The sequence below is a fragment of the Pipistrellus hanaki genome (genome assembly GCF_964339955.1).
Source record: "Pipistrellus hanaki genome assembly, chromosome: 3".
NCBI classification, from domain to species: Eukaryota; Metazoa; Chordata; class Mammalia; order Chiroptera; family Vespertilionidae; genus Pipistrellus; species Pipistrellus hanaki.
In genome coordinates, this window is record NC_140505.1 from 168,796,831 (window position 1) to 168,812,180 (window position 15,350).

Below are 15,350 nucleotides of genomic sequence, written 5' to 3' on the forward strand. Positions count from 1 at the left end.
GGAGGCAGCCAACCAGTGATTCTCTCTCATCATTAATGTTTCTATCCCCCCCTCTCCAAAACTAATATATATATATATATATATATATATATATATATATATATATATATATATATTTAAATTGAGTTAATGATTACAGGCAAAACCTTATTAATTCAAGACACATAATTGCCTATTATGAGCATAAATCAGGAAACTTCTATTAGGTGCAAATGAAATAACAGTAAACAATTACATGCAATGATGGTTATGAAAAACAAATTTGAATGGATCTATATTAATAACCCAGCCAACATTTATAGTTTAAAAGTTAGAGAAATATAAGTGCTCTATATGTGTAAATATTATTAAAAAAATTTGTGCACAGGGGTAGGGAGTTCCCTCAGCCCAGTCTGCAACCTCTTACAAAATGGGACCCCTTCAAGGATGTCCGACTGATTGACCCTAACTGCTGGCCTGCCTGCTGATCACCCCTAACCGTCTCTGCCTCAGCTCCCACTACCGCAGCTTCATCTGGAATGATGTCCGGAAGGTCATTCAGCTGTCTGGTCTAATTAGCATATTATGCTTTTATTATTATAGATACTAACCATAGTAACTTTGACTTTATCCTAAAAACAAGGGAAAATCCACCAAGAAGGATCCTAACTCTATAAAAAATATTCACTGGTATAATTACATTAGAATAATAAAGCTTAGACTATAGAACATAAACTAGAATAATGACATTAAAAGTGACCAAACAATAGATTTTTGTAAAAATTTAATTTTACAAGTAAGATCAAGGAAATAGGATGGTATTATGACACCTGCCTGGTGTGTCATAAAATTCAATCCTGCAGAACATTTGAATCATCATAGCAAGTCTGTGTTTGTTACATTTCCCACGTAAGTAACTATAATCTGTGCGTACTCACAAGAAGGAATGTGAGTGCATGCATAGTGATAGAGTGATAGAGAATCTGGAGAAAAGGGGAGTATCTAGGTTATAGGGAAAACACCTACAAACAAGTCCTTTATTAATATCTTTATGGAGCTTAATTCCTTCATTGCAAATGAAAATTTCTGATAATGATAAAAGAAGATTTTTATGAACCCCACCCATCATTCCTTTTACCTGGCACTTTATGTAAAAGCAAATGACTTTAATCATGGCAACTGTCAGCATGTAATCAAGTATGGGCATATTACATCTGTGCATCATGTTGCAACCAAGAAGATTTAAAAATGATGATTTTTAGACACTATTGGGTGTTACAGGTAGATGTGTTAAATTTGGTTCATAAATATAGGTTTTATTTTTATTGTAGGTTCATGGTTATAAGTTAATTTTGTTAATTGCTTAGAAATTTAGAATAACTCATCCTTTTTTATATATATATTAATTTTCCCCTGTGCACAAATTTTTTAATAATATTTACACATATAGAGCACTTATATTTCTCTAACTTTTAAACTATAAATGTTGGCTGGGTTATTAATATAGATCCATTCTGAATCACAGTTAATAGGGTATAAATTCCTGATGATTTAGAATTAACTACACACAACTTCTTGAACTTAAATAACTACCTCACTTATAAGGTGGACACATACTTTGGTATTTATTTTGTAATATGAATGTGTTTTGAATAAATAAGAGGAAAAATTAGAAACTTTACTTTTTATAGAATTTCAGTTAGAAAAATAAGGGAATAAGACAGTTCTCAATATATTTAAAATAAATTTTATTAAAGGAGAATAAATTCTAAAATCACACTACAAACAAGATTATATGTCAATACAAATAGACAACTTATGCTTACAACACCTGAATACTTTATTACCAGCTGAAAGTTTGATTTCTTTTTGATAAAATTGAAAACAGTCAACTTGGGGTAAAGGCCTACCATGAAGAAAAAATGGCATATCTATATCTATGTACCTGGTCTTATGTTTTACCAAATGCTCAGAAAGAGTTAGAAACCAAGGAATAGAACACACATGGGGAATATGCAGAATTAGAAAAAGATTACATTTTATTATTTTTTAGACATTAAAACAATAAGGTATTATATTTTATTATCCTATATATTAAAGAGGTAATATGCAAATAGACCATCACTCCAAACACACAAGATGGCCACCACAAGATGGTCTGCAAGGGAGGGCAGTTGGGAGCAACCAGGCCTGCAGGGGAAGACAGGTGAGGGAGAGGGCAGTTGGGGGCGAGGGGGGGGACCCAGGCCTTCAGGGGAGGGCAGTTGGGGGCAACCACACCTGCAGGGGAGGGCAGTTGGGAAGGACCAGGCCTATAAGAGAGGGCAGTTAGAGGCAATCAGGCCTGTAGGGAAAGGTAGTGGGGGTGGGGGGGAAAACAGACCTGCAGAGGAGGGCAGTTGGGGGTGACCAGGCCTACAGGGGAGGACAGTTGGGGGGGGGAGGACCAGGCCTGCAGGAGAGGGCAGTTAGATGAAACCAGGCCAGCAGGGGAGGGCAGTTAGGGGCAACCAAGCCTGCAAGGGAGAGCAGTTAGTGGTGACAAGGTCAGCAGGGGAGGGCAGTTGGGGGATATCAGGCCTGCGGGGGAGGGAAGTTAGGGGTGACCAGGAGGGCAGTTGGGGGCAACCAGTCCTGCAGGGGAGGACAGTTGGGGGGACCCAGGCCTGCAGGGGATGGCAATTGGGAGCAACCAAGCCAGCAGGGGATGGCAGTTAGGGGAGACCAGGCCAGCAGGGGAGAGCAGTTAGGGACAATCAGGCTGGCAGGGGAATAGTTAGCCATCGATCAGGCTGGCAGGAGAGTGGTTAGGGGGTGATCAGGCTGGCAGGCAGAAGCGGTTAGGGACAATCAGACAAGCAGGAGTCCTGGATTGTGAGAGGGATGTCCCAGATTGGAAAGGCTGCAGGATGGGCTGAAGGACACACATCCCCCAGCATGCACAAATTTTGTGTACCAGGCCTCCAGTCTAAAAACAATATATATTATTTTGAAGTTTTATTTCTATACAAATACTTTAAAAATTTATATTTGAATGGAAACAAAGTAAATTTATCTTTAAAAAATGGATAACCACTGTTAACATCCATACACACTTCTATCACTTTTTTTATTTAAATATACGGTCTCGCTTTTATTATTTAGACAACATCTCTCTGGCAAATTCCATTAAATTTGGAGCCACAGTCTTCAGAATATACTTGATTTCTTGTTGTGACAGCACAGCTCATGCTATCAGTTGGTCCAATTATCGAAAAACTAGGAGGTAAAGGTCAGAGTTTAGAGAATTTATATTATTTATAAGATAATTGTATTTGTTAAAGTCTTCTCCAGCCACACTTGAATAGGTAACTCCTCAGGTGTTGCCAATGATTGTATTTGGCACTCTTGATTTGCTTCCCGGTCAAGCCCTCCACTACCTTGAATCCCAACCAAATGTCTCTCTTATTGGAATAACATCAGTTCAGACTTGAAGACTATAAGAATCCCTGCCTCTTCCTTCCCTCTCCATTCTCGCCTTAAGTATATCAGCAAGCCCCGGGTATTCTATCCCAAGATAAATCCTCATATTTATTCACTTCTAATCCAAGCTACTGGTACCTCTTCCATATCTCAGGTCATTGGCTTTTTTGTTTGTTTGTTTCTATATATTAATTTCCACATGGCAGCGTAAATACTGCTCTGTAAAAGGTAATTAGATGATAAAAATTGAAGTTTTAGTAAAGACATAATATATTAATAGGAGTTACAAAGCAATAACATAGAAAAAAATAATTACTTTTTAAAGTTAAGTAAAACTGTTTAGATAATGTTAACTTCTTTGTTTAACTTCCATAGTGTAATAGGGCTAGGAAAATGTGTAGTTAGAATATTTTTGGAGAAAGCTATTTTCTTAACAATTTTTTTAGTTACTGATTCTTGTTTAAAACATAAAAAAACAAACACTATCATAACCATCTGCACATCATTTTTTTTGTTAAATAATCAAATTAAAGCTTTAAAAAAAGATGCGTTACCCTAACAATACGTTAGTTTCCAACTAAAATGAGCCTATTAGAAAATATTTTTTCTAATATTTTCAAAGATTACAGTCAAAATAAGTCCAAAAAAATGAACAGTACTGGATGCCTTAGTTTTATATTCATGAAAGACAATGGAGAATAGAAGTATAAATATCCAGACTGAAATCAGTCTGACTTCGTGGCTTTGCTGCAACTTGCCAGGTCTCGGCTGCTCTAATAGTGTAATGGCAAAGAAAATGAGTGTGCAGAGGAGAACCGGCGAATGCATGTGACTCTTAGGAATGGCAAAACACTCCTCCATGCGTTACCTCATGTTGTTCACACAAGAACATTGTGAGGAAAGCTTCGTTCTCCTTTTCATACAGGTGAACAAATGGATATCAATAAGTTTGGAAGAATTTTCTAAGGGCAGAATTTGAAATTCATACTTTCAGATATCAATTCAAGAGGCATTTTTACATAGTCTGGGTGCTTTTATTTATAGGTAGATTTTATTTTTGTATTTAGCTATGTAGGAAATATTTGCTTACCACTATTTTAAATGAGTTTCAAATAAGCTTAAACACTTTTAAGTAGTCAGTTTTTGACAAATAACAATGTCCAAATGCCATAATGAATATTTTCTAACTCTGTTTCTCAACATTATTTATTCCAACCCTCCATCCCCCCCCCAAAAAAAAAGGGGGGAGGCAGAAAGAAGAAAGGAGATAAAAATAATTTTAAAAGAAGGCAGAAGGAAGAGAAAAATCTTGAAAGTCAAGGAAGCTTAATTAAAAATACTTTTTTATAAATAAAGCAGCATCATTACACCATCCCTCTGCTTCAAATAACTACTTACTTTTTTAGTTCCAAAAGAGGGTGTTCATTTATCCACATCCATTGCTTTCCTGGGGATGTAACGTATAATCCAATCCAACTAGGACATCCAGGTTTTAAACTCTTCTGTATGAATTCCTAGAGACAAAACAGTATATTCATTCATTCATTTATTAAAAAACCATGTCAGCATATCCCCAGTAGGGGGTGTGCAAGAGGCAGCTGATCAATGACTCTCATCGATGTTTCTCTTTGTCTCTCTCCCTTCCTCTCTGAACCAAATCAATAAAATATATTTTAAAAAATAAAAATAAAAAATAAAAAACCATGTCAATGCCTTCTATAGAGTAAGGTAATGTGCCAGAGTAAGGTACTTGATAAAGAAAATAATCATTTATTTCAGAAGTAATAGGGGTTTTTGAAATCATAAACAATAGTAATTACATTATGGCTAATGGATGTTCAAATCAATGACTATAAACCACCAACACTTTTTAGAATTGCACCTAGTATTTTTCCTTGGGCACTTAAGACTGTTTTTGACTCCTCACCAGCTCTTTCAAATTGTGAATCACGGGCAAATGTGCCTGGAACTTTGAACAATCACGCTGACTCTCATTCCAAGTTTTAGCCAACACTGAAAACTTGTAACACTTCCCTTCATTCAGCAGCCAGTCATTTGGGCATATATAATTATTTCCTGAAAGAAAATGTATGAAGAAAAAATAAAGTCTACAGTTAATAGAGAAAGTATAAATAGTATCTAATGTGATTGACTGGAAAATAGACCTTTACCAGTTCACTTTTTTGTGATTAAAAGGCAGCTCTATTAGTAGAATAAAAATGAGATTCACTTATTCATTTGTGTATTTCCAATATTGGGGGCAAGGTTTTTGGTAACAGGGTTGGAAAGAGCAAAGCTTGTGAATTCTGACCTGTATAGTTAGAAGAAACAAATGTATAATATTTTGATTGCTTATTATTAACTGAAAAAGTAAAAGCCTTTTAAGTCCATCCATTATTTGATTCTAATTCCTTTCTCTCAAGGTTTTCTTTACAACTGGCACTTCATTTCTGTGAGATTACTTACCACTACCATTACTTACTCCATTGCATTGGATACATACTAGCATATCCTCCTGAGTTTTTCCTTTATACTGTTCCCTTAGCCTTCAATAGTTTTTCCTTTTTTTTCATAATCTAAATCAGTGGTTCCCAAACTTTTGTTCGCCATGCCCCACCTAAGCATCTCTAAAATCCTGATATCCCCTACTCCCCTGTGACATATCATTCTTGTTGTTCAAAAGTGAACTCCTAGTCACATGGAGGAAGCCTAAAAGGCCATTAACTTGGTCTAAGCAAGCTTCCAAAGAACATGGCATCCATGAGAGATAAATCTAAAGAACAAAAGGACAGTTGAAGTACTGAGGAAGAAGTCACTAAGAAATTCTTAAAAGGTAACAATAATATGAAGTGATATGAAAAAATAGCAAAAAAAAAAAGTGATATAAAAAAATCAAAAAAAGATTCAAAACATACAATAGAGAACTGAAATGCATAAATATCTCACAATATATATTTATATACTGTATATGAGGCTCCTAGAACCATAAGAAATGCAAAAATTTCACTCTTAATTACTCATTCTCGAATTGCCCCCCTTGAAAATCAAATTGCCCCCCTATGAGCCATATGCCCCACACTGGGTACCACTGCTGTAAATTAACTAACCTTTTAAGGTTCAATTGTACTTCCACTTCAAAAACAAAGCCTTCATATGGTGTACTTCCTTTGTATATATACATGCATATGTGGTGTATATATACAAAGGAATAACATGCAGTAATTAAAGTGAATGAAATATTGCCATTTGTGACAATATGGATGGATATAGAGTATATTATGCTAAGTTAAATAAGTCAGTCAGAGAAAGACCGATATCATATGGTTTCACTAGTATACGTAGAATCTAAAATCAAAACAAAACAAAATAGACTCATAGAAACAGACCAAAGGGATGATTACCAGAAGGGAAGGGGTGGAGAGATGGGTGAAAAGGGGATAGAGAATTTAATACAAAATATGGTGATAGGTTTGCAAGGTGACAGATGATTACTAGAATTAGCAGGGTGACCACATTGTAAGGTACAAAAATGTTGAATTAAGCCAAAGCCGGTTTGGCTCAGTGGTAGAGAGTCGGTCTGCGGACTGAAGGTCCCAGGTTTCGATTCCAGTCAAGGGCATGTACATTGGTTGCGGGCACATCCCCGGTAGGGGGTGTGCAGGAGGCAGCTGGTCGATGTTTCTCTCTCATCGACATTTCTAGCTCTCTATCTCTCTCCCTTCCTCTCTGTAAAAAATCAATAAAAATATATTTTTTAAAAATCTTTAAAAAAATGTTGAATTAAGCAGTCATAATTTCGGCCACCTTTAAGACATGACATTTAAGTATCATTTACCAAAGGATGGATAATCTGTTTTACTAAAATCTACTGATTTAAACGCCTGAGTTTCTAAAAAAGTACTTTCACAGTAACATCGGGACTAGTGTTAGAGCAAATATTGGATATTATGCATGGCCAGGTCAAGTTTTCACACAAAATTAACCATCACAGCTGGTTTAAACTACACTAAATATCCTATGACATAGTTATCATATAGTTATTTGAAAGTTTAAAAAAACTGACATTTAATTTGCCTAAATTTATGTGACCCGTTGGTTGAAATTTCTTGATTCAAACGTAGAGAAGCACATTACAGACAAAACCAACCAACCAAACAACAAACAAATATTACCTGCAAGGCTGCTGATATTTACATTCTGTGAGAAATCCATTTTTTTATCTATACTCGGTGCAAAGAAAAAAATATAATGAGTAACATTTAATAAATAGCAATTTAGATATATGAGAATAAAAATACTAACATAAGATAAAGATATGCAAATAAAAACTGAAAGTATTTCTCTTATACTGGACTTCCACTCCTCTCCTTCTCCAGAATTAGCCATTTTTTAATCATATCTATTTTATTCCTTTGAGTGCTAATCCCAATTCTAAATATTGCATTCATTCCTTTTTTTAAAAATTGTTGACACTATTATAGATGTTCCCCTTCCCCACCCCCTTTGCCCACTCCACCCAGGTTTCCTTTTCTCCACATCCTGACCAGTACTTGTTGTGTGCTGATATATTAATGATAGCTATTCTGGCAGGTTTGAGGTTGTATCTCATTGTGGATTTAATTTACATCTTCTACTGATTAGTGGCATTGAGCAATTTTCCATGTCTGTTGGCTATCTGTGTGTCCTCTTTGGAGAAGTATCTATTCAGATCCTCTGCCCATTTTTAATTGGATTATTTGCATATACACTGAGTGGCCAGATTATTATGATCTCTGAATGCATAATAATCTGGCCACTCAGTGTATATTCTATACAATAAAAGGCTAATATGCAAATTGCCCCCTCGACGAGGAGGTCAGCCAGCAGGCAGGCCAGCCAATTGCTCATGTCCCCTCCCCTGGCCAGGCTGACCAGCTCCTACCCATGCACAAATTCAAAAATTCATGCACCAGGCCTTTAATACATATATATACACATACTACACACTGAGTGGCCAGATTATTATTCATTCAGAGATCATAATAATCTGGCCACTCAGTGTATTTTGGCTAATCTCTTCACCTTCTTTCTTCCAGGTCTCCCCACTTCTTTCCCCTCTGACATCTGTCAGTCTGTACCATGTATCCATGCCTCTATTTCTCTTTTGTCAGTTTATTTTGCTCATTTGATTCCACATATAAATGAGATGATATGTATTTATATTTCTCTGACTGCCTTATTTTGTTTAGCATAATAATCTTCAGATCCAACCAAAAGATAAAGAGTTCCTTCTTTTATATGGCCATGTAGTATTCCATTGTGTAAATGTATCATAGCTTTTTTATCCACTCATCTACTGATGGGCACTTGGACTGTTTCCAGATCGTGGGTATAATAAATAACACTGCTATGAATACAGGGGTGCATATATCCTTTCTGGTTGGTGTTTTGGGGTTCTTAAAATATATTCCTAGAAGTGGAATCACTGGATTAATAAAAGGCAGTTCCATTTTTTATCTTTTTAGGAAACCTATTTTCCACAGTGGCTGCACCCGTCTGCATTCCCACCAACAGTGCACTAGGGTTTCCTTTTCTCCACATCCTCACCAGCACTTGTTGCTCATTGATTTATTAATGATAGCCATTCTGGTAGTTTTGAGGTGCTATCTCATTGTGAATTGAATTTACATCTTTCTAATGATTAGTGACATTGAACAATTTTTCACATGTCTATTGACCATCTGTGTGTCCTCTTTGGAGAAGTGTCAATTCAGGCCCTTTGACCATTTTTAAATTGGATTATTTGTTTCCCTGGTGTTAAGTTGTATAAATTATTTGTATATTTTGGAAATTAATCTCTTATCAGATGTATCACTGGCACATATGTCCTCCCATACAATGAGTTCCCTTTTTCAATTTGTTGATGGCTTCTTTTGCTGTGGTGAAGCTTTTTAGGCAAATTTGTTTATTTTTTCTCTTTGTTTTCTTTGCCCTAGGAGATGTTTTGGTGACAATACTGCTAAGAGAGATGTCTGAGATTTACTGCCTATGTATTTTCTAGAATTGTTTTTGGTCCCACAGCTTACAGTTAAGTCTTTTATCCACTTTTAATTTATTATCGTGTATGGTGTAAGTTGATAGTCTAGTTTCATTTTTTGCTTGTTTTTGTCCAATTTCCCCAACACCCTTTATTGAAGAGACTTTCTTGACTCCTATGTATGCTCTTGCCACCTCTGTTAAAAATTAAAGGACCATAAGGCATGGGTTTATTTCTGGGCTCTCTGTTCTGCTCCATTGATCTATATGTCTGTTCTTATGCTAGTACCAGGCTGTTTTAACTGCATTGGCCTTATAGTATAGGTTTTTTTTGATGCCTCCAACTTGTTTTTTTCCTTCTCAAGATGGATGAGGCTATTCTTAAACCTCATAGCCACATTTTGTATATTCTTTTTTGTTTTTCTTCTTATTCCAGAAACTCCCATTTTATTATATCAAGTGTCTTCAGTTTCTTAGTTGCATTATTTAGAAAACTGTAGGAACCATGCATCCATGCATTGGTCTGGGTGTTGCAAAAATGTTGAGCACATAATACACACATTTAATACCATTTAAGAGGGGGGAAGGTGCAGACATCCACCTAACAGGGTTTTCAAACAGGTGCCCCTCCCCTGTTTTAACTAGCACATCAATACACTTAAATTATTGTCTTTCAAAGTAATACGAATAAGCATATAATAAGTCAACTTTTCACTGGAAGTTGTTTTTTTTAAAAAAAATATGCAGAATAAATACTTATATTTATTGGAGTGTTTCTTAATTTTTCTTAAGTTTAAAATAATTTTGTAGCATGACATATGGCTAGAAAGTTTAATTTGCCAATTTTGGACTACATGTGGAACAGATCTTGATATTAAGAAAAAGTAAAGATCAGTTTATCTTCTAAAATAGAAAAAAAAAACAAAAAAAAAAAAAAACCACTCCATACTCACTTGAAAAGTTCAGGCCAATCACTGTCATCAGGTAAATAAGGATCCCAATGCATCCAAATACCAGCAAAATGACATAATAATGTAGATACAAGGAAAAATCTGAAATGTTGATTTGTTTTTTCATTAATTTTAAAACTCTAGTGATAATTCACTTTAAACACATTTTCCTGTCTTTGTTAATTGTTTGGTGATATTTTTATCATTTAGCATTACTTATTAAATTATATATTATATAAATATATACAATTTATAATGTGTGGTATTATGTGTATTACATAATATTATATAAAATATAACTATAAAATTTGTATTGTATATATAACATAACATTATATATAATATAAATATATCTTTTATATTCTTTATATTACACAGTATACTATGTAACATATATTATATAAATAATATGCACTGAGTGGCCAGATTATTATGATCTCTGAATGCATAATAATCTGGCCATTCAGTATATATCCTATATAATAAAAGACTAATATGCAAATTGTCCCCTCAACCAGAAGTTTGACCAGCAGGCAGGCCGGCCAACCACCCATGTCCCCTCCTACTGGCCATGCTGGCCGGACCCCACCCATGCACGAATTCATGCACTGGGCCAGATTATTATGTGTTCAGAGATCATAATAATCTTGCCACCCAATGTATATTATATAAAAATGGAAATTATATATAACATGTGATTATGTACTGCATGTATATTGCTATTATAAATGGAACTCTTTTTCTTAATTTTCCAATACCAATCTTTTTGGATTGTTCAGTGCCAAGTGTATATATGTTATGGGTATTATTTATTTTAGTGTCTCACTGTAGGAGATAAAAGAAGAAAAGGAACATTACTGAAGTCCTATTATGTTCCAGTCACTGTAGTGGGAATATTCACATGTTATCTCACCTTTGCATATGAAATATTGTGTTTGCCTGGTTTGAATTTTCAGACAGAAATCAGTGTCAGCCTAAGCTATATGGATCTCTAATCAATGCTGTATATACAGAACATTGGCATCGTACTAATTTGGATAAGATTTGGCAGAAATTGTCTCTTTAAAGAGTAATAAATGATGAACCTCCAGAGAATTGGGAGTATTATTTAATATAATTATAGGAATATTAGTTCAATCTAGAAGCATTCTAGCCAATTTGCCTTGCTATTGGCCAAAGAGGAAGTCAAGTAATTTGATACTCAGGTAATTATTCCCAAGTTTGTATTGGCTTATAAATAAACATGCACTTAATTTCATCACTATAGTCATACATTTCACAAATAGTTCTAAGTCGGTGATTTTCAACCGATGTGCTCCAAGAATTTTTAAAGCATGAAATATCTGACTATTTACTAGTCGGGAGACTTACCTCTTTGCCCTTAGAATAGGGGTGTCGAACTCAATCAGAGAAGGGGCCAAAATCTAAAATCCAGCCTAAATCGCAGGCCGAATGGTTTACTGAACAGTCATAAACTGACAATGTCATAAACTGACAGCGGAGTGCAGTGATGACAGCGCGGTGCGGGCCACATTGCAAGGCCTGGCGAGCTGGATTTGGCCCACGGGCCTTGTGTTTGACACATGTGCCTTAGAATGTCAAGTTAAAAAATACATATTTTTGGTGTGCTGTAGACTTTTAGTAATTGGTTTATGTGTGTCATGAGATGAAAAGTGTTAAGAATCACTATTTTAGGTTGTAATAAAAGAGTGCAGTGATAAAGGTTGTGATAAAAGAATGCTCTTTCTCAAATCTGGATGTATCTGGATGCTTCATTTCAACTGATTTCTATGGACTTAGTGTATCTCTTTATATCTATAATGCATAGTTATAAGATGTGCTGTTTGTTGTAAAACTTTTGAAATTTACTACTCAATTGCCTGTATTTAAAAAAAAATCCAAAGTAAGTTTCTTTTTCTTTTTCTTTTTTTCTGGCCTGTGGCTATTTCTTCACTCAGGCAAAAGTAGAAAGACCTCTATTTAACTAAAAACCCTCAAAATCTATTTCTGCACATTATGAGGGAATACCTATCCTAGGCATATTTATATGCAGTTAGCTGGTTCCACGCTTGTCAGGAAGGGAAATTTTAAATTCATTGCCAAATCCATATGCTGCATATTAAACTTGTCTATAAAACCTGTAACAGATCTAAAAACAAAACAATCTTGACCAGATACAGCAATCCTTGACTTAAACAGCAAAGATTAATATTGTCATTTATTTTGCCCTCTCTCGTTCCCAATGGATTATTCTGCCAGTCCCATGGCTCTTTTTAGAAGATTAATAAAATACAATATGTATATACAAAAAATGTCTTTTTATGCTGTAAAATGCTATAGGACCACTGTTACTCCTACCCTCAGCACTAGATCTTTACCTCTGAGTATAATAAGCATCTTCATACAGATATCATACCCAAAGATTTGCCTTCAAGAATCTTAGATTTTTGTAGAAGGAATAATTTAAAGTGCTGTGGGTTGTTGTTTTTTGTTTTTGTTTGTTTATTTTTTTTATTGTTGATGCACAAATGAGTCTAAATAACCTATCTTAGGCAATATATTACCATTTTGTAAATTCCCAGGATATAGTTAATTTTAATACTTTAAAATTATTCAAAGATAATTGTCTCCCTGTGAGAATAATACAATATTAAACTGAAGTCTGAGTGAGAAATAACAATATTCCTACCTTTAGATCTCTGCCTGGATTTAAAACGATCCTCGAATTTCAGGTTCATGTAACCAACTTCAGTCTCCATTTCCTCAAATATTTTCATGTGATATTACCAAGAAAATAGAGAATAGTTTCAGCGTTGGATAAATATTCCTGCTAGCACAACGTACCAAAGACTTAAAGGAAGTCTAAAAATAGTCTGACCACACAGGATGTGTTGGTGGATGAAAATGGACAGACATTAATTTCTGAGTAAAATTCTGTATGCTGCAAAGTAAAAGCGGGTATTTTGCTTCGTTCTTTTCAACAAATATTTATTGGACCCTTACTATGTACCAGTCATTTGTGTACAGTGTATTAGGAACATAAAAATGAAGAAGACAAACATTCTTTCTATCTTTATATTCTAATGAGAAAAATACATATAAATACCAAACAAACAAAATCAGTGCTTTCTAGATAAGAATAAAACTTTTAAAGGTTACTATCTTTACTACACATCAGTGTTGTGCATGCGTACACAGAGGAAACTATCACTTTTTAGTGGTGATTGGTAAATGACAGGCCAGTGGTGAGGAGCATATAATGAGGGCATGAAGAAAGGGAATATCAAACCTACATTCAATCAGTTGTCATAACAGTTATTTCATTTTTTTAAATATATTTTATTGATTTTAAACAGAGAGGAAGAGAGAGGGATAGAGAGTTAGAAACATCAATGAGACAGAAACATCGATCAGCTGCCTCCTGCACACCCCCTACTGGAGATGTGCCCGCAACCAAGGCACATGCCCGCAACCAAGGCACATGCCCTTGACCGGAATCGAACCTGGAACCCACTATTGCCCTCTTCAATATGGTAGTCACAATGTAATCTCCCTCCAAGCTAGCCTGCTGTCCCTCTCTGAATTGGCATCTTAATCTGGGACACAGAGTGTTGGCCATTGCATTTGACACATTGGGCACTCAGCTCTGGGGCATTCTTGGGTAGTAGATGACAACTTTGTTGATCCCAGGCATAGGACTCATCTCAGTTGAATGGCCATAATGTATTAGTCCATTGACCAAATATCAAATATCAGGAGAAAGGCTTCCTGATGCCCACACCACATAGCATTCTGTCTACCTGATTATTGAAAGTCTCTTCCTCAACTCTGGTTATCAAAAATTGTGGGTATTTACCTAGGAATTAACTTCTTAACAATCTGTGTTCATTCTGAATAATCCCTATGCATACTTCTCCCCCAAATCTCTTTATCGCTAATGTTCTAATGTTGTTCTTTTTGAATTCTTGACCAACTAGTGAACCTATTAATCTCTGAATATGAGTCATTTTAGATTTATATAACTTGATACTCATCTTTCCTGCTACATGAACAGCCAGATATAACCCAAATTTCTGTTTAACTCAAAGATTTAATTTAACTCCACTTGTCTTTCAAGGGAACCCCCTGAATGGGACTATAATGTGGTATCTATTTTTAGCAGTCATACATTTCATATTCAGTGATAAAACTTTTCCTTTTACCTCTCTACTATGTGATTATATGGAACCCTTTCCCTCTCCTGTCTATGTGCATGGTTCAGGTGAAGAGAGAAAATTAACACAGAAATATACCATGGGAGTTTGAGCTATCTGCTCATGCAGTTTACTGTACCTTTTTGGAATTGCTCAAGCCTAGCCTCCAATATTCTCCTTTTGAGTTTTTGATAGAATGCTGCTCTATATTTCAAATTTTAGGATCTATTTGGTCAAATTGGTCACATGAGATCATATTCCTGCTGATGAATGAATATCATACTAAAATTATAGACCTTTTTACTGCTTATTCTTCACCAGGTGCAATTAGCCTAATGTCATTAATGTAATGAATCTATTCTTCATAATAGCTATATCATGTTCTGAGATATGTCCAGATGCCCTGGAGCTAGTTCTCACTAAGATATCTTATGGCAAGTATCAGGAGAATTGACATATACCTGGACAATACAGTAAAGAAGTACTCTTGTGAAATTCCATGAAAAGATTCTCTGCAAATGGTGGAAAATGTATCTGACAAATGATTGTTTCTATATTATTTATACACTAGAGGCCTGATGTATGAAAATTTGTGCAAAAGTTGGCCCTTCCTTTCCCTGGCTGCCAGTCCTGGCTTCCCTCTGTCACCCGGGACCCCGGCTGCTTCCCTCCTCTGGCTTCCCTCCAGTCCTGGCTTGTCAGGAAGGATTTCAAGAAGACCTCAGGTCTAATTAGCATATTACCCTCTTAT

The 15,350-nt window shown here is 35.4% G+C and overlaps 1 protein-coding gene across 1 annotated transcript; it reads right to left on the reverse strand.

Moving 5' to 3' along the window:
* Positions 1–3,069: 3,069 nt before the first annotated feature.
* Positions 3,070–13,293, reverse strand: KLRF2 (killer cell lectin like receptor F2). The gene is made up of 6 exons (XM_084878226.1): positions 13,096–13,293; positions 10,410–10,508; positions 7,614–7,661; positions 5,369–5,517; positions 4,840–4,955; positions 3,070–3,237 (listed from the first exon to the last, which is right to left on the reverse strand). Exons 1-6 carry the CDS (start codon positions 13,181–13,183, stop codon positions 3,120–3,122), a joined length of 618 nt encoding a protein of 205 aa, XP_084734352.1. The 5' UTR covers positions 13,184–13,293; the 3' UTR covers positions 3,070–3,119.
* Positions 13,294–15,350: the final 2,057 nt, after the last annotated feature.

What these genes read in the sequence shown, in the direction of transcription:
- KLRF2 (XM_084878226.1), bottom strand. Translation starts at nt 13,183, where the DNA reads ATGAAAATATTTGAGGAAATGGAGACTGAAGTTGGTTACATGAACCTG. An exon ending in ATCCAGGCAGAGATCTAAAG is followed by an intron (nt 10,509 to 13,095) that starts GTAGGAATATTG and finishes TCAACATTTCAG; the next exon opens with ATTTTTCCTTGTATCTACAT. An exon ending in GATTGGCCTGAACTTTTCAA is followed by an intron (nt 7,662 to 10,409) that starts GTGAGTATGGAG and finishes CACCGAGTATAG; the next exon opens with ATAAAAAAATGGATTTCTCA.